Source organism: Mustela lutreola, chromosome 14 (genome assembly GCF_030435805.1).
Source record: "Mustela lutreola isolate mMusLut2 chromosome 14, mMusLut2.pri, whole genome shotgun sequence".
Lineage (NCBI taxonomy): Eukaryota > Metazoa > Chordata > Mammalia > Carnivora > Mustelidae > Mustela > Mustela lutreola.
The window spans coordinates 48,147,098-48,166,972 of NC_081303.1; the positions used below are offsets into that span (position 1 = coordinate 48,147,098).

The following is a 19,875-nucleotide window of genomic DNA, read 5'->3' on the forward strand; positions in this document are numbered from 1 at the left end:
GAAATGTAACATTACTGATCCTTCAAAATTTTACCCCTGGGGACGCCTGGGTGGCTCAGTGGGTTAAGCCTCTGCCTTCGGCTCAGGTCCTGATCTCAGGTTCCTGGGATCCAGTCCTGCATCAGGCTCTCTGCTCAGCAGGGAGCCTGCTTCCTCCTCTCTCTCTCTCTGCCTTCCTCTCTGCCTACTTGTGTCTCTCTCTGTCAAATAAATAAATAAAATCTTAAAAAAAAAAAAAGAAAGAAAGAAAGAACATTTTACCCCTGTTAAAAATTGTTATTACAAAATCATTATGTTGGGGCGCCTGGGTGGCTTAGTCAGGTAAGTATCTGTCTTTAGCACAGGTCGTGATCCCAGCGTCCTGGGATCAAGCAGGGAGCCTGCTTCTCACTCTCCCTCTGCCTTTCCCACTGCTTGTGCTCTTTCACTCACTCACTGTGTCAAATAAACAAAGTATTTATTTTTTTAAAAAGATTTTATTTATTTATTTGAGAGAGAGTGCATGAGCAGGGGGAGGGACAAAGAAGGGGGGAAAGGGAGAAGCAGACTCCCCACTGAGCAGGGAGCCCGATTATGACCTGAGATGGATTGAAGGCAGTCGCTTAACAGACTAAGCCACCCAGGCATCACCGCATCTTGATTGTTTTATTACACATTGTTATTCACTGTTTACAAAGACTCTGTAGTAAGAAAATTAATAGTTACAAAGTATTTAAGAATACCTAATTAAAACATATTTTGGACAGACACAGTATTCTTTTTTTTTTTTTTTTAAGATTTTATTTATTTATTTGACAGATCACAAGTAGGCAGAAAGGCAGGCAGAGAGAGAGTAGGGGACGCAGGCTCCCTGCTGAGCAGAAAGCCGGATGGGGGGCTCTATCCCAGGACCCTGGGATCATGACCCGAGCTGAAAGCGGAGACTTTAACCCACTGAGCCACCCAGGCACCCCCAGAAACAGTATTCTTAAACATAGTATTTTGCATGTGCATGTCATTTTTCATTTAATTCTCAGTTCATGTCAGGGGAGGTTGAGGCACCCACAAATGTTCACAATGGAATATAATAAAGTTTCCCTTTAGAATGTCCTAATCACTTTTGTAATAATTTTTAATGAAAAATTTTAAACACGCAGAAGACTATTTGAAAACTTAAAGAACCTAATAATTGTATATGCTCTCTTTCATTATGGACAGCACATTTAATTATATTTTGTCCAGGGCTAAGGCTGTGGGAGTAGGTATAGGCATTAAATCAATTATATGGGTTTTATAACAAAGTTCACTGTAAATATGAAAATGTTCTGCTTGCTGCCATAGGAGTTTAATATGCCCATTGTTGTCTTTTTGTAACTTTGGGGGGAAAATTCCCAAAAGACCAGGTATCCACTCTGTCTCCTAAGAATTTAAGATCCAGGAAAGGAGTAGAGAAGGAGGAGGGAGTAAGAAAGGAAATTACTATTAATTAGTATAGTAATGAACTGATATGTGCCAAATATAGTACTAGGTAGCCTTGCATGTATTATTTAATCCATAGGACTATTCTGTGAGGTATTACTATTCCCACTTTACAAATCAGGAAACAGGATCAAGGAAAACAAGTAACTTGTTTAGGGATGTGAATTCAATTTTAATTGAAAGCTTTCATGTTCTTTCCACCATGGTTGGATGCATCCTTTTCTGGATCTTTTAAGGTTTAAGAGCCTAAAATATAAGTGATTCATTGAAAGAATTTATGCATAATATATGACATTATGACAATATATGTATCCATGCTCCTCCTCCCCATGCACCTTTACATTTACTGTGATTAATATACGGTAATGTATTACACGCTATAATGTAAATAAAATTTAGATTTAGAACCATGGAATAGATTTGAGTTTTTCGAGTACTTTATGTCTAGTTTTCTCCAACAGAAAATAGAGATAATTACTGCTTCTTTTCCACTTCAAAGAACTGATGTGATAATTAGGGAGCCAAGATTAATCACAACAGGAATAAACTACAATTCCCGAAAGGCTCAAAGAGGCTGACGCCGGTCTGGGACACGGTTCCAGCTTTAGGGCAAAGGTGACCCCTCTGGCTCCCGCGGCCAAGTAGGGAGCAGCGGGTCCTCGCCTCTTCCCTGAGGCATCCAGGGATTTGTAGTTCCCTCAAGGCCATGATCTGCCGTTAGGGCCCGTCTCTCACTACAAGTCCCGTGATGACCAGAGGCGCGGGCAGCGCCTGCGTGTTGAAGCCGAGGGAACCGTGCGGGCGGTGCTACTGGCGGGAGGAGTAAAGATGGCGGTGCTGGGGTCTCCGCCTTCTGCTCCGGGCTGAATCGCTCTGAGGGAAGCTGCAGCGGCAACTGGGGCAGCAATAGCAATCCAGGGGTGGTGAGTTTCAGCAGCAGCTGCGGAGGTCGGAGCAATGGCGGAGCTGGAGCACCTGGGCGGGAAGCGGGCAGAGTCCGCGCGAATGCGGCGGGCTGAGCAGCTTCGGCGCTGGCGGGGCTCGCTGACAGAGCAGGAACCCGCCGAGCGACGAGGCGCCGGGCGGCAGCCGCAGACTCGTCGCGGGAGCCCCAGGGTCCGCTTCGAGGACGGTGCTGTTTTCCTGGCCGCTTGCTCTAGCGGGGACACCGACGAGGTGAAAAAGCTTTTGGCCAGAGGTGCGGACATCAACACGGTCAACGTGGACGGCTTGACAGCCCTGCACCAGGTAACTCCCTTTTCGGTCGGATAGGCGTCGAGTCTCTTACAGATGAGACTGTGACCCCTGCGGGCCGTCCATGGGAAGTGTTAGTGTCACCACCGAGCTCTCCTGCACGGACACTGGTCCTTTGGGGCTAGTCGGTTTCATTCCCGTACAGCTTGCTCCACTAATCAAGTCTTTTTCCGACCCCAGGGTCTCTACCTGAAGTAGTGTCACCCCGCTGCCTGGTCAGTGTTTGTATTTCCCTCCACCTACTTGAGTTGTCATGGTTACTGATGATTTGGTCGCTGGTGTTATCCCTATAGATTAGTCATCTTCACTCTCTAGTAGGTGTGCCTGTACACCATGTCACTCGTATAGGCATCGTCAATGTCATCTGATGCCTTTTCAGAAAATTCAGTTTTCTGTTTGTGTGGCCCTGTTATCTTAGATCATTCAGAGAGTAAACTCCTATATTAGGTTAAAGGAAGCAGATCTTCTGAAACCATACCTCTTGTTTTGCTGGTTTGTAATGATTCATAAACAGCTAGTGTCTCCCACAGGCTCCTAGAACACCTTTGACCTCTTTGTTATGTGTTTCTTTTTAGGAATATTAAGAGCTTCCTATGGAGAAACTGAATACTTCTGAATACCTACTGAATCACTTATGTTTGTTTGATACTTGTGGAAGTCTTTTTCTTTTCTTTTTTCTCAAAGCTTTTTATAAAAATCATATGCCCTATATATACCTGTAGTATATAGGTTGTGGCTATAACTTAACAGTGGTGTGCTTAGTAATAACACTCTTACTGCCCTCATCTTATGCAACAGTATTCTTACTTATGCAGTAATGTTCAATACATTCTGACTGTCATAACTAACTCCCGCTTCCCTCCCCTAATGGAACTTCATTCCTTATTTTGGTGAGCTGAGAGCTGGTCACCCACTCCTAATCTTTCTTATTTTTTTTTTTTCCTGCCGTGTGTACAAAGCAAATGTGTTGGCATGAGAATCCACTTCTAAATAATAATTCCATTTTGTGTCATACCACTTACTGAATGTATTAGCCAATAGCCTAAAATTATCTCTTACCATGTTTGCAACCCTTCTCTTTCAGATGGAAGAACCTTCTCTTCTTTTCATTCTGTTTGTATCTGTTTTTTTTTCCCCCTGTTTATAATTGTGGCCCACCTAAGGTAGGCCCACCTAAGGTAGCAAGCAACATTAGTCGTTTGCTGTTTAAAAATTCTTATGTATGTCTTCCCCTATGTGGATCTCAGTAGTGATTCTTGAAGTAGGTGTGGCAAGTAGTGTTGTAACTCCCATTTTACAGATGAGGAATCTGAAGCTTGGAAAATTGTTACTTGTGCAAGATTAGAAAAGGAACAAGTTGCCCTTAGGCATTGATTTTTCAGACTTAAATTCCAGAGCTTTATATCTCACCTAATAAGTAGCTGAATTGAATATAAATAAGCTAGATGCTAAGAGGGCCATATGCATTAAGTTTCTGGACTCTTTGAGAAGGTGAATATTTATTTTTCAAATATATTTGGAATGTTAAGGAGATGGAGATCTGGATTCTGGAAGGAACTGTTTCTTGGGTTCATAGATGATAGAGAAATAGAATACAGCTTTCTGGTCCATGTGCTCCTTTACTGAGTCACCATTCTATCAAAGCACAGTTTTCTTAGTGCAACTCAGGAGCCCTGTTTCTTCTAAGGTGACTCTGCTACCTGAATCTGGTTCTTACGTATACATTTTAGTAATGCCCTGAGAAAAGCACGTGCTTTGAGGTCACTCTGGTAGAGCTTCTTCTCATACAAGGTAACCACTCTTCTGTTCCCTTCTGAAACTGACTTTCTTGGTGCCTTTCCTTCTGTCTTAACTACCGTCTCAAGTTGTGAAATACAACTTCTCTCACTTTATATGCTGTTCACCTTCAGTTATCTCTTGAAACAGGAGAGGAAGGAGATGACAGCTATGAGATTTTTAAAAACAACGACACCTGCATAGGCAATGTAGGGATTTGTCCCTGTTTATGGGCCTGACAGTGAGTTGAATTGAATAGGTATACTTAATACTAGACAAATTCAGCTGAAGATTAAGCTGCTTCAAGATTTGGAGCCAAACAAACCTTCTGTTGAGAAACTATCTCTTTGTTTGAATCCAGACAAGGGGCCTTTATTGGCTCAGGAACTCTTTTACAAGTCAGTTTCCGTGGAGTGACAGTATGTTTCTCCATGCTCTGAAGAACTCTTAAGATACATAAAAGGTTATATTCAAAATGTGAGACTGGAGCTGCCAGTAGCGGAACAACTTACTTTGTGACTGATTGTCCTTCTGTGAAATGGAGAGTGGTACAATTATCTGAATTATTTAGTTAAAATATCCATCGGTTATATAAACACTGTATGAATTATCAGGTTAATTGCTTTCTTTCTCCCTTCTGTTTGGCCATGGCCTCTTGACCAACTGTGAATTACCATCTCGGCATGTTGGAAGAAACCCCCAGGTGATAGTGGTGGTTGATTTTTCTCCTCCCCCAACAAGGTCACAGTAAATGATTTACACTTCAGGTTGTGGTGCCTTGATGCTACTTTTGATGTAGAGATCTTTCTTTCTTGGCAGCCTTTGCTTAGACCACGAGGTGCTTGAGTCAATGATAAGCTCCAGGGGGCCTATTAATAATACTTGAAATAGACTGAGGTAAGAAATATCTCAAAGGTTAGACCTTCTCTGATGAAAGCCTTGGAAACTGATGCAGACTAACTAAACTTGGGTGAGTAAATTGTATATGCCCTTAGTATCCCAGAGTTAACAATGGAAATTAGGCATTACTCTGATTATCTAAGTTGTGAAAGTGTTTGTTTGCTCACAGAGGAATTCCCATTTCATTTATTTATATACACTATCAGTCATGACATATGGGTTAATACAGTTCTGTGTAAGGTGGTACTTCTTAAAATTTCTTTTATTTTTATTTATTTATTTTGCAAGGTTGATTGTTATCACCTATTTTGGTGTCCTTAGTATTACAATCTCGGGTGCTCTAGGTGTAGATACAGGCTCTTAAAACTATATCTGTCAAATTTTTGGGCTGCTGTAAGAGGCAAGTGCTTGTTTTCAGAAAGGAGATTTTCTGGGATTTGTTAGAATGAGTGCCTGCATATTTCTTCAAAACATATTTTAGAGATAGAGAAATAGAATTTTTATTGAATTTATTTTATTGGCGCTTATCTGTGTTGGGTGTAATGGATTCTAATGTCAGTCCACACAGAGATGAGGATGATTCTGTACATGATTCTGTACTTGATTCAGAAACTCAGGTCAGTTTTGTAGTGGTCTCAGAGTCCAAGTTTGGGGACACCCCAGACTGGAATTCAACTCCTAGTATTTTCTGTTTTTCTACAGCTGCCTCCATCTGACCCTGTAGCTTCAGGGAGATTAAAATGATCTATCTCTCTACAAGATAGAAACAGATGAGGGAAGGAGGAAAGGCAGAGCAATTTATATTCAGAGTAAGACAGAAGAAGACTAGGATGGTAATGTGTTCAGTTCAGTACAAAATAGTATGTATATGTGCCAACAGGGGTGGTGAAACAAAACTTTGTATTCTTTGTAGTTTATTTTTAAGTAATTTCTCTGCCCAATGTGGGCCTCAAACCCATAACCCCAAGATCAAGAGTCTTGCTCTATCTACTGAGCTAGCCAGGTGCCCCTAAAACTTGTATTCTTAACCCTTTCTCTTTTATTGCAAGTTCGTTACTTATTTCCCTTATAGTTCTGCTTGTGAGATGCTTTACCTCACCTCTGTGTATTGATTAATTCAGTTCAGTGTCAGGACCCAAGTCAATATGGGATTAAGAAGATCCTGTTGGCTTCATTATTGTGGATCTAGAACAGTCATCCTGAGTCATTTAGTAGTTTACCTCTTTCAGTCGGTTATGATGCATCAGACTATGTCAGGCACCTGGCTCCTTGCCTTATGAGTATTAGTCCCAAGTTTCCATGCTATAATGGACCTCAAAGCCAGATTTGAAAAATAGGCTTATTTTTATGGTGGGGTGTTTTTTTTGTTTTGTTTTGTTCTGTTTTGTTTTTGAGTATACAAGCAAGTTACTTTTATTTGTTCCCTAGCCAGATTTTTGTTGCCCATTATTAAAGTCCTTTAGAGTAGCAGTATACTATCATTTGGGTTTATAGAATCTTCTCTGTGAATATTTTTAAATAGGCAAGCTGTCAGTGAGTTTGGTTTAAGCATAATTCTGCTAAAGGTAGAAGGTTGGGTGAGTCTTATTGGTAAATTAAAATTAAGTCATTGTTTGCCTATTTTTATTTTTAAGTATTTTTAAATTAAAGTACACTTTATTAGGATGCTGGATGGCTCAGTTGGTTAAATGTCTGCCTTTGCTTAGGTCATGGTCCCCAGGTTCTGGGATCAAGCTCCGAGTCAGGCTCCCTGCTTAGAAGGGAGTCTGCCTCTCTCTCTCTCTCTGCAGCTCCCCTTGCTTGTGCTTGCTTTTTCTCTCTGTCAAATAAATGAAATCTTTAAAAAAAAAGTATACTATATATACAGTAAAATTCACCTTTTTGCATGTAGGGTTCTGTGAGTTGTGACAAGTACATGCAATTGTGTAGCCACTATCGCAAATCAACATATAGAATATTATCATTATCTCCAAGATTTCTTTGTCCTCCTTGTAGCTACCTCCTCCTCCACCCCCCAGCCCCTGGCAGCCATTCATCAATGTTCTGTTCCCATAACCACAATGCCCTATAGATGAATCGTACAGCATGAAACCTTTTGAATCTGGCTGCTTTCATTTGCTGTAATGCATTAACATCCATCCATTTTGTCGCATGTGTCAGTAGCTCACTGGTCTTTATTGCTGAGTGGTATTCCAGCATATGGAAGTACTACAGTTTGTTTATCCATTCACCAGTTGAAGGACATTTGGATTAATTCCAATTTTTGGTAATAATGAATAAAGCTGCTAGAAATATTTGTGTACACATTGTTGGTGTGGGCATGTTTCGTTTCACTTTGGTCAAATTCCTAGCAGTGGGATAATTGAGTTCTGTTGCAATGAATGTTTAACACTTTTTAAAAAGATTTTTATTTGTTTATTTACTTGAGAGAGAGGGAGAGAGGGGTAGGAGTAGAGGGAGAAGGACATGCAGATTCTGTGCTGAGCGCAGAACCTGGGGCGGGGCTCCATCCCATGATCCTGAGATCATAACCTCAGTCGGATGCTTAACCGACTGAGCCACCCGAGTGTCCCAGGGAATGCTTGACTTTAAAAGAAACTTCCATAACTGTTTTCCAGAGTGCCTCTTCCATTTTGCATTCCACTTAGCAATGCATGAGTTCTAGCTGCTTTGCAGCCTTACCTGTACTTGGTATTATTATTTTATTTGAGCTATTCTAATAGTTACATCGTGATAAGTCATTTTTAATGACAGTAGTAAGAATAGTAGTAACAGCAGCCGTGGTAGATATGGGGTACTACTGCAGTATTTACTCTGAGCCAAGGACTCTTCTAAGTTCTTTTAATATATTAACTTGTGTGGAATACTCAAAACAACTCATGAATAAGGTACCTTTATTTTTGTCTGGAGTTTATAGAGATAGGGAAACTGAGACACTGCCCCTGGTCACACAGATAATAAATGGCAGAGTGAGAATTTAAGCCCAGCAGTCTGGCCGGAGAATCCATGTTCTTAACTTTATATTGCCTCTTCCTGGACTAAATTACTTCTCATTCTAAAAAAATTAGAAAATGAAATTATAAAAAAAAAAGTTGAAAGTAATTTAAAATCAGGCTACTCAGAGATATATACTACTAACATTTTAGTGTATTCCTTTCAGGGTTTTTATTTTTTAACATTATACTGGGTTCATATGTATGGGTATAAGAGCATATTTACAAAGTTGGTATTATATACTGTCTTCTGATTTTTTCACTTAACTTTCCTTGTAATTGTTTTCTTATATCACTAAATGTGATTTGAAAGTAAAGTTTTTGACATTTGAATAGTATTTGGATATGCTTTACTATATTATCTTCCTTGTTAAAGGTTTTATTAGATTGTTCAATTTACTGCTACTATTGAATGCCTAATAACAGATTCTAAGTCTGTGTTAAAGTGTATGTTTGTTGATAGATATAGTTTCTTCCCTAAAGACTCACAGTCTAGTTTGGAGATAGATAAATCAGAAACAGTTACTTTTAGAGTGATAATTTCTATGATGACAGGGAGAGATGCTTTCCCAAGTGGAGGGACGAAGGAAGACGGTCCATGATGATGGAACAGTGTGGGCAGGGAGATAGGAAGAGGTGTGGTGTGCAGGCAGAGGGGACTCAGTGGAGGAGTCCTAATGGATGCATTTGGGGGCTTTGGAAATGGGTGAGGATGACATCCTAGAAGACTTTGAGCATCAAACACCAGGCCAAGAATGCTTGTTGGAGTTCTTAGCAGAAGACTTTTGTGGGTTTGGGCAGGGAAGTTAACCCAACCAAAGCAGCATTAAGGAATATGAGGCTGCATTTGGATTTCAGAGTGAATAGAAAGATGCAGATGAAAGAACCAGCTGAGAGAATGCAGATGAGAAAGGGAAGTATAATACGGTTCTAGCCTGTGAGTCTGAAAGAATTTTGTTACTCCAGTGGATATAGGAGTCAGTCTAATTTTGGACCTAGGAGCTCTGAAGACATCCAAGTAGATATACCCTGTAGGCATCTATGATTCAAAACTAATCACCACTTCCCTATCTAGGCTCCAGTTTCCTCATATTTAAATGAGAGTTGGTGATTACCATAAAGGTGAGAGTTGAAGAAATGAGTATTGAGGAGGAGAGAATATAAAAGAAAAGAACAAAAAAACACACGATTAAGTGGTAGGCAGAGGATACAGAAGTTTCCATTAGGGCCATAGGAGTATGTGGTGGTCTGACAAAGGCCCCCTCAAAGATGTCCATATCCTAATCCCCAGAACCGGTAAATATGTTACCTTGTATGGTAAAAGAATTTTGAAGATATGATTAAGTTTAGGATCTTGAAGTGGAAGATTATTTTGGATTATCCAGAGGGAGTCCAGTGTAATCACAAGGGTCTTTATGGGAGGAGAGGCAGGCAGGAGAGCAGAGTCAGTGATAGATGTGCTGATAGAAGGAAGCAAGGGAGTGGTCTGAGGAAGGGGCTGTGAGTCAAGAAATGCAGGCAGCCTTTAGAGGCTGGAAGAGGCAAGGAAATGGGGTCTCCCTTCAGAGTCTCAAGAAGGAGTGAGCCCTGCCAAAAATTTGACTTTAGCCCAGTGAGACTGAGTTCAGACTTCAGATCTCCAGATCTGTAAGATAGTAAGTATGTGCTGTTTTAAGCTACTAAGTTTGTAGTGATTTGTTGCAGTAGCAATGGGAAACTAATACAGAGAACCAAGAAAGCACAGTGAAACTAGGGAGGAGTTTCAAGAAATGGATGATTGATAATGTAAAGGGAAATTGAGGGGAAGACCTAAAAAAAAAAAAAAAAAAAAACCCAAACCAAAACCCGTTGGACTTGGCCATTTATAATCTTGGAAAGAAAAGTTTGATTGAAAGATGTTTTTGAGAGCTTTTGTGGAGATTATTTGAAGTTTTTTCTTATTAAGGATAAGTTAATCTTTCTGTTGATTTTTGGAAAGAAAAAAAATAGATCTGCCATCAGTATGATTCTCAATGTAAATAAGGACCCAAAGTATGTGGGAAGACTCCTAAAAAGCTGGCTTTTGGCTAATTCAAAATAATAAAAATGGTTTCATTATTTATGAGTTAAGAATATTATAGAATATTAAACTTGACTCTGGAAACAAAAAGGTTATAGTCCTATTACTGAAGGGCTAATTAGCTAGTTGAGATTATTTTATTTCCCAGTTCTGGTTTGGCCCATTTCCCACTCATTAGCACTGTCACTGGAGGGTAGCCTTAGGGGAACAGTGATAGGGAGGTTAGGACCAATAAAGAGTTTCTTCTGCCATTTATTCTTTCAAACTCATTTATTGAATGTCTACTTTATGCCTGACTCTGTGCTTCTTGTTGTTACTTAGCAATTCATATATTTTAGAAATGAACTAGAATTTTGGGATTGCTTTCCAGAATAGCTGGTTCCTATTATTTATAATAGGAAATTGGCTACGAAGTGATTTTCTATTTTAGCATCATAGCTCTTGGGGATTGGAGGGAGAATCTTGTATTCATCAATATTTGTGATTATTTTCATCTGTGCTTGTGGATTTATACCTTTATACCTAAAGATGGTGAAAAATGGAAATTTGGGATCTTTAATAAATGTTTAGTGTTTTAACAGTAGTAATAAATCCAGATTAAAGATCTTGACCCAGAATTTTATATAGGGCAAGGAAAGCTTGCTCAATTTGTTGACTTGGGGCAGGAGGCTTTGAATGCATTGGGGATTTCTCCCCTACTTTTGAAGTGTAATTTGAAAAACCGTTTCTTAGGAGTGCCTGGCTGGTAGAGCATGTGACTCTTGATCTCAGGGTTGTTAAGTTCAAGCCCCGCATTGGGTGTAGACATTACTTAAAAATAAAATCTTTTAGGGGCGCCTGGGTGGCTCAGTGGGTTAAAGCCTCTGCCTTCTGCTCAGGTCATGATCCCAGGGTCCTGGGATCCAGCCCCACATCGGGCTCTCTGCTCAGCAGGGATCCTGCTTCCTCTTCTCTCTCTGCTTGCCTCTCTGCCTACTTGTGATCTCTGTCTGTCAAATAAATAAATAAATAAAAATAAAAAAAAATAATAATAGGGGTGCCTGGGTGGCTCAGTGGATTAAGCCGCTGCCTTCGGCTCAGGTCATGATCTCGGGGTCCTGGGATCGAGTCCCGCATCGGGCTCTCTGCTCAGCGGGGAGCCTGCTTCCCTCTATCTCTCTCTCTGCCTGCTTCTCCATCTGCTTGTGATCTCTCTCTGTTAAATAAATAAATAAAATCTTTAAAATAAATAAATAATAATAAAATAAAATATTTTAAAAAATAAAATGAAAAATTGTTTCTTAAATCTTGGATTTTAGATTGTAACCAGTTAGAGTAAATTTGGGAGACTTGAAGTTTTATCAGGCAACAATGAGTTTATATTCATTTCATGGGTCGATTTAATTAGAAAACTGAATCCTTATTTCTTAACATTGAAAATTGATCTGCATGTGGTTTCTTTTTTTTTAATTAATTAATTTATTTATTTGACCGAGATCACAAGTAGGCAGAGAGGCAGGCAGAGAGGGAGAGGAGGAAGCAGGCTCCCTGCTGAGCAGAGAGCCCGATGCTGGGCTCCATCCCAGGACCCTGAGATCATGATCTGAGCTGAAGGCAGAGGCTTTAACTCACTGAGCCACCCAGGTGCCCCTGTACTTTGCATCTTAAACATTGTCATATTGTGACAATCTTCTGAATCATAGTTTGATGCAATTTTTGGAAAGTATTTTACAATGCCATGCTCGGAATACCCATGACATATATGGTATACAACCTGGCTGTTACTTAGGAATTTTTGGTCTAGTGACCCACTTTCTTTAATTTTTTATAAACCTTTTTATTGTAGAATATTTAAAAATACAAAGTACAAAAGTAAAGAGAATAGTATAAGTGAATTCTCAAAACTTACCAAGTCATGGCCAGTTTTGTTTCATGTATAGGTCCTTTTCTCCTCACACCCAATCTACTGGATTATTTTACAACCAATCCTAGGTGTAACATACTTTTATTTGTAAATATTTCAATATGTATTTCTAAAAGATGGAAGTGTAATAAAAACAATTACAATCTTATTAGTACACCTAAATATTGAACACTTAACTCCCTAAATTATAAAATATTCAGCAGTGTTTCAATTTCCCTGATAGTTCATGGAGTTTTTTTTTTACAATTGTTTTATTTAAATTAGAATTCATGTAAAGTCTGCATGGGTTCATATGTATCTTAAGATTCTGTTAATTTATACTTTCCTCCTCACTTTTTTTCTCTGTATCTTATTTGTTTAAAAATAAGGGTTGTTTGTACTGTTGTTTCCCACAATCTGGATTTTACTGACTGCATGCTTGTACTGCTAACATGTTCATTTGTCTCCTATATTTTCTGTAAACTGGTAGTCAGATCTAGAGATTTGATCTGATTCAGTTTTGAAGTTTTTAGCAAGAATTCATCATAGGTGGTGGTATATGTTTCTCTTGGGAGGCATATAGCATATAGTGATCTCTTGCTGTGCTTTAATGGCATTGATGGTCTAACAGAATTTTGACACTTCAAGACAGTCTTGACTAGACCTGAATTTTAGTGATTAATTAATTTTTAAAAAGATTTTATTTGTTTACTTGACAGAGAGAGAGACAGCGAGAGAGGGAACATAAGCAAGGAGAATAGGAGAGGGAGAAGCAGGCTCCCACTGAGCAGGGAGCCCGTGATTAGTTCATTTTTATGATTATTATGTTTTCTTGTGTTGACCCTCTAACTGGGATACCAGTGATCAACTAAAATAATTGTGAACATTGTGAATAAAATTGTTAATATAGGTATAGCATATTGACTGTTGGAAGGGTGGATGTGGTACTAGCAAATTTAGATCCGTACTCTTCATGTGTAATATTTGTCAGTGATGATGACAATGGAGTAAGCCCTCTATCACCTCTTCATATCAGTTCCTTTAACTCTCAACTGAAGTTCCCCTTATTTTGAAACAGTGTCCAAAGTCCAGTTCAGTAATATGATTTCTTGTCTCCTAAGATCACTACCAGCCCTTGACCTTTATTAGAAAAGAAAACATGAGGGGCACCTGGGTGGTACAGTCAGTTGAGCTCGAACTCTTGATTTTGGCTCAGGTTGTGATCTCAGGGCCCTGAGATAGAGTCATGTGTTGGGCTCTGCGCTCAGCCAAGAGTCTGGTTGGGACTTCCCTGCACACATGCGGGCTCTTTCCCTCTCTCTCTCTCTAAGATAAATAAATAATTAAAAAAAAAAAAAAACCCAAAATAAAAAAACTTGAAAGCCTCCAAAGAAAACAACAACAAAAAAAAAGTAAATTGGCTGTACAAGGAGAGACCTTCTCAGTAGGCATCTGGCCTTATAGGGGAGACGATAGGAAGAGAAGGCTCATTCCAAGTGCCACAGTTTTGGGCAGTCGACTGTAGACAAATGATGTGCTCATCTTAGAAAATGGAGGTGACATTTGGAATATTCTTATGGAGGTTGGGCTGGCCGACTTTGTGTTGTACCCTTTGAGGCAGAGGAGAGATCTGCCCTTCTAATTGAACGTGAATTTCACAGTAGAGTATATGGTTTTATGAATTATGTTTTGTTTATATGGGGCATTTCATGAAAAACAGGTTTACTTTCTTTCTGCTTCTCTGCAACTTTTTTGCCAGCTTTCTTATTTTGGTTAGCTGTTTTTGTTCATTTACTTATTTTTTAAGTCAGTTGGCCTAGCTATGAGATACGGCTGCGAAGTGCCAAGGCAGATTGTGTTTGGGTCTTTTGGATGCAGCTTCAGTGTTGTATGATCACGACTCTTGCATTGATTTTCCTCCCCATGTTTAGATTGTTTCCCTTTCACAGTAAATAGCATGAAAAATGAGGTCAAAAGAATGACTCACCTCATTATAAATCACTAGAGGTAATGGAAAATGATTTGAAGGATGACCGAGCTATGTCCCATCTGTGGAGAATCACTGTTGGAAAGCTCCTGCAGCACAGACCCGAGTGAAAAGGCCCCCCAATTCATGTCTCACCAAGTGCCATACTGGGCTAGTATCAGGAAAATGTTACTGCTGAAACTCTTTTAAGTGCTTAGTAGATTTTTTAAATAGGCAACATATTTTTTATTGGCGTCCATTTTCAGGTGAGAGTGGAGACTTGTTTGCCTTGATTCAGTTCTTTCTGTGCTTTAGCAGGATCACCAAGACTCAAAAGTTTTCATAGGGGAATAACTTTGAAATATAATGATTTTTATCTCTCTGTTTCTAGTCAGTATCTAAATTAAGAAGGCTCTTATCTGCATTTTTTTAAATATCAAGAGAAGAGAGAATTCCTGATCTTGTAATGTGCTTCTGTGGTTGGATCTTTAAAAAACCAGGAGTCTTTAAAAATAAAAGAAAGCTCCTTTATTAATTGTTTTTGGCCAGATATTTATTGTATACTTCCTACATGCCAGATCTTTTAGTAGATGCTGGGATACAGCGATGGCAAAGTCTCTGCCCTTAGGGATTCTGCAGTTACTGAGAAACTCATAGTTTTAAAGATATAATCTGGTTCATATTGCTCCCATTTATCATTGAATCCATTTCCTATTATCCTGTTCATAGTAAAAGAGAAAAGGGTATTGATTGTTATCCATAGTTTGCCTTTCTATGTTTTTTAGATTATCAAGTGTTGGTCTTCAGCCTTGTGTAGTTCAGTCCTTAGCCTTCTCTAATCTAATGAACATGACCATCCGTTTAATTTAATTTAATATCAATTTCCAAATCATTAATCATTTGCTATCTCTACTGTGGATTTTTAAGCTCTCCAGCTCTCTTTGGGCTCAGTGATAAGAGTCAATAATGGCTTCAGCCCTGGGGAGAACACTATTAGAGGGCCACTTGAAAGTAGTTGTAGGACTAGTCATTATGTATTTGTTTTGTTACAGGATTATCAAATTCCAGGACCTTATAGCAAAAAGAACATTAGAGGACAACATCTGATCCACCTCTGTCACTTGACAAATGAGAAATCTGAGTTCTAGAAAGAAGCTAAAAGAATGCCATAAGCATAAAACAAATAAAATATAATGAAATGTTTTACTTATAAAACAAATGATCCAGTATCTGCTTGATATTCTTTTCTATCTATGAAAGATAAGTTTGGGAAAAAGTAAAATATTCTCTAAATTCTTTTAAGAACTTTTGAAGAAGGATAATACCCTGTAGTGTATTTCTCTTTTGTAAGCCTCAATATGATAGAATCTTCATGTTATGATTTTTCACATTTCAAGAGAATTAATCTCAGAGTTCTTTTAAAGTACTGATTTCACATTTAATTAAGTCATCTCTGTATTTATTGTTAAGTAACATCATAACATTACAACAAAATTATATAGAGGCGCCTGGGTGGCTTAGTGGGTGAAAGCCTCTGCCTTCGGCTCAGGTCATGATCCTAGGGTCCTGGGATCGAGCCCCATATTGGGCTCTCTGCTCAGCAGGAAGCCTGCTTCTCCCTCTCCCTCTGTCTGCCTCTCTGCCTACTTGTGATCTCTGTCTGTCAAATAAATAAATAGGGGCACCTGGGTGGCTCAGTGGGTTAAGCCGCTGCCTTCGGCTCAGGTCATGATCTCAGAGTCCTGGGATTGAGTCCCGCATCCGGCTCTCTGCTCAGCAGCGAGCCTGCTTCCTCCTCTCTCTGACTGCCTCTTTGCCTATTTATAATCTCTATCTGTCAAATAAATAAATAAATAAAATATTTTAAATAAATAAATAAATAAATAAAATCTTTAAAAAATTATATAAAAGAAAAAAATAATTCACTAGTACAAATAACACCATAACAATGAACTTTTTTCATTTTTCTTTGTTTTTTCCCCCCCAGGCTATTAATCTTTACAAATGTTTTACCATGGTAGAAATCAGTGTGTCTTGATTATAGCAATTACTATTTACTGAGTGCCCACTGTGTACCAAGAGTTGCATTATGCATTTTGCTTTTAAAACTATTTTTACATCAACAACTCTACCAAGTAAGCGGTTTTATTTCATTTAATAACAAGGAAGTAGAATCAGAGAAGGTAATTTGCCCTTTCCTAGGTCTCATTGAATCTAGGTCTGTCTGACTTAGAAGCTTCAAGTTTTCTGCCTAGGTTTTAATGCTTTTACTTTTTTTTTTTTTTTTTTTTTTTAGGTTTTTTGTTTTTTGTTTTTTTTTTTTTTTTTTGAGGAACAGAGAAAGACAGAGTGTGCCTGTGCGCGCATGAGGAGGAGGAGGAGGGGCAGAGGACCCCAGGCTGCTTTTCTGACAGTTCTGGTCCACCTCTCCTTTTAGAACTAATATTAACTTTATTTATTTATTTATTTATTTATTTAAAGTAGGCTCTATGCCCCACATGGGTCCTGAACTCACCACCCCAAAACTGAGAAATACATGTTCCACCAACTGAGAAAGCCAGGCACCCTTAGACCTTCTGTTTACTTTTAAAAGGCCTCTTAGATCTTTTAGATTCATACCATTTTGGGGTGAAGGGGGAAGATTTCCTTTTTTGCATTCTATTGCTCCTTTGATTTTTTACATTGTCAGAATTTACATCTCAACTCTGTGAAATGATGCACGGCTTCCCTACCTCTTTCACGTCATGGTGTGCAGAAAATGACATTATTTGTATAGCACACTTGGGAGGCGTGGGAGTTTTATATAAAAGTGCATTGTATTTCCCTAACATATCATGATAAAATCTGTTAAAAAATTAAACTTTGGTTAATTGTTAGCATTAAAATCTATTAATAATAAATGGGGCGCCTGGATGGCTCAGTTGGTGGAGCATGTGACTCTTAGTCTTGGGATTGTGAGTGCCAGCTCCACCTTGGGTGTGTAGACTACTTAAAAATAAAATCTTTAAAAAAATTTTTAAAAGGAGACAACTATCATATGATCTCCCTGATATGAGGAAGTGGTGATGCAACATGGGGGCTTAAGTGGGTAGGAGAAGAATAAATGAAACAAGATGGTATTGGGAGGGAGACAAACCATAAGTGACTCTTAATCTCGCAAAACAAACTGAGGGTTGCTGGGGGGAGAGGGGGTTGGGACAAGGGGGGTGGGGTTATGGACATTGGGGAGGGTATGTGCTTTGGTGAGTGCTGTGAAGTGTGTAAACCTGGCAATTCACAGACCTGTACCCCTGGGGATAAAAATATATGTTTATAAAAAATAAAAAATTAAAAAAAATTTTTTTAAAGGAAAATCACTATTTAAAAAATAAAAAATAAGTAAACCAAGGTGTAAGTCAAGAAATGAATAAAATAAATCTTATTTAGAAACACCTATTAATAGCACATAATGATGATGTTGGTCATAGTGATAATTATGACATACCCATCTTCTAGTTAGAAATATTGTGGAGGGGCGCCTGGGTGGCTCAGTCGTTGGGCATCTGCCTTTGGCTCAGGTCATGATCCCAGCCTCCTGGGGTCGAGCCCCGCATCGGGCTCCCTGCTTGGTGGGAGGCCTGCTTCTCTCTCTCCCACTCCCCCTGCTTCTGTTCCCTCTCTCTCTTGTCGCTCTCTATCAAATAAATAAATAAAATCTTAAAAAAAAAATATTGTGGAAAAATTGGAGCAAATTAAATAGAAAACCAATATATTTTACATGTGCATTTAAAACATAGAACTTCACTAGTGTTAAACAGTGGAGACTAAAATTAAAACATAGGCGAAAATGATTCAGTAGGAAGATCAAGGAAAGGGCTATGTTATGGAGTCACTATAGCAAACTCACTGGCAATGGAGTTTTATATACCAAAATTATTATTTCTAAATTTAGCAAGTTTATAGAGGTAGCCATAAAAACTAAATATAACTTTACCTATTTTAAATTTTGATTGGCTGCTAAACATTTTTAATAGTATTAAAAATTCCATTCAAAAAGATCTTTGCGTCATACTTGTGACACATATATGATTGGAAAGACCTGAAAGAAAGTCCTTTAGATTTAAAAAAAAAGAAAAAAGCCCTTTAGGTCAAACAGTTAATAGTTAGCACTCAGTAAATATTGACTCTTATTATTATGTTGAGTTACTATAGCAAAATGGTTAAGATTATGGTTAAAATATACCTGGGTTCTAATCCTGGCTTTGCTTCTTACTAAGCTTTATTATGTAAGCTGCTGAGCAGTGCTGATTCCTAATAGGCATGTAGGTGATTTTCCCATTAGTCTTGAGATGAATACCAAAATCTTTAAGGAGGCCTTCTGTGACCCATCAGGCACTATATGATCTGATCTCTATCACTATTTGATTATCTACCTGAACTCATTTTTCTTCTTGTTCATTCCACTCCAGCCACACTGGCTTCTGTCCTGTTTCTGAACTCCAGTTGCTGTTCCTGCTAAAGGACCTTGTATCTGTTACCCCTTCTGCCTAGAAGGCTGCTTGATCAGATAATCTGCCTGCCTTGCTTTTTGACTTTCAATAGATCTTTATTCAAATGTTACCTTTGCAGCAAAGCACTCCCTGTCACCGGTCTAAAAATTTCCAATGAACTTTCCTCATTTTCTTATTCTTTTTTAAAAGATTTTATTTATTTATTTGACAGAGAGAGATTACAAGTAGGCAGGCAGAGAGAGGTGGGGGGAAGCAGGCCCCCTGATGAGCAGAGAGCTGGATGCAGGGCTCGATCCCAGGACCCTGAGATCATGACCCCAGCTAAAGGCAGAGGCTTAACCCACTGAGCCACCCGGGTGCCCCTCTCATTTTCTTATTTTTTAAAAATTGAGGTATATATTGCATTTAGTAAAATGCATAGATCTTGTGTACAGATTAATGGGTTTCTGACAGTGTATATTACCATATAACTATCATCCAAATCAAGAAACAGGACATTTTCATCACCCTTGACAGTTACATTTGAGCTCTCCCAGGCAATCACTACTGTGACTCTGTCATTCTGGGTTAGTTTGACTGTTCTTAAAATGGACTAATATATGCTTCTTTATGTTTGATTTCTTGAACTGAACATGTTTTTGAAGTTTATCCATTTTTTGATGTATCAGTAGTTCATTCTTTTTATGGCTGAGTAGCTACTCCATTTTGTGAATTTTTGTAATTTGTTTATCCTCCTGTAGATTGACTTCTGGTTCTTTCTTTCCTTTTTTCTTTTCTTCCTCTTCCTTCTATTATGAATAAACCTGCTGTGACTATTTTTCTACTGTACAAGTCTTTTTGTAGATATATGTTTTCCTTTTTCTGGGTAAATACCTAGAGATAAAATTGCTGGGTTGTAGAGTGTGTGAAATTTTAACTTTATTAATAACTTAAGCTTTCCAATGTGGTGGTACCATTTTACACTACTACTAGTCATGAATGATAGTTGTTTGCTCCACTTCCTTCTTAATTTTTGATTTTGTCAGTCTTTTTGTTCTTGTTGTTAATCTTCTTAATACTAGCCATTTGAGTGTTTGTATATTGCTGTCTCATTGAGG

General features: G+C 38.6%; 1 protein-coding gene across 9 annotated transcripts in view; it reads left to right on the forward strand.

Annotated features, from left to right (window-relative positions):
* Nucleotides 1-2,246: 2,246 nt before the first annotated feature.
* Nucleotides 2,247-19,875, forward strand: part of PPP1R12B (protein phosphatase 1 regulatory subunit 12B) — a 221,067-nt gene continuing 203,438 nt past the window's right edge. For 3 of the 9 annotated variants that reach the window (XM_059146017.1, XM_059146018.1, XM_059146019.1), the window contains exon 1: nucleotides 2,251-2,706. In XM_059146017.1, the coding sequence (XP_059002000.1) occupies nucleotides 2,416-2,706 (291 nt within the window). In that variant the 5' untranslated portion in view covers nucleotides 2,251-2,415. Of the gene's footprint in view, nucleotides 2,707-19,875 lie in introns of all 9 variants that reach the window. The other 6 variants (XR_009347436.1, XM_059146021.1, XM_059146015.1 and 3 more) reach the window with 4 other exon arrangements.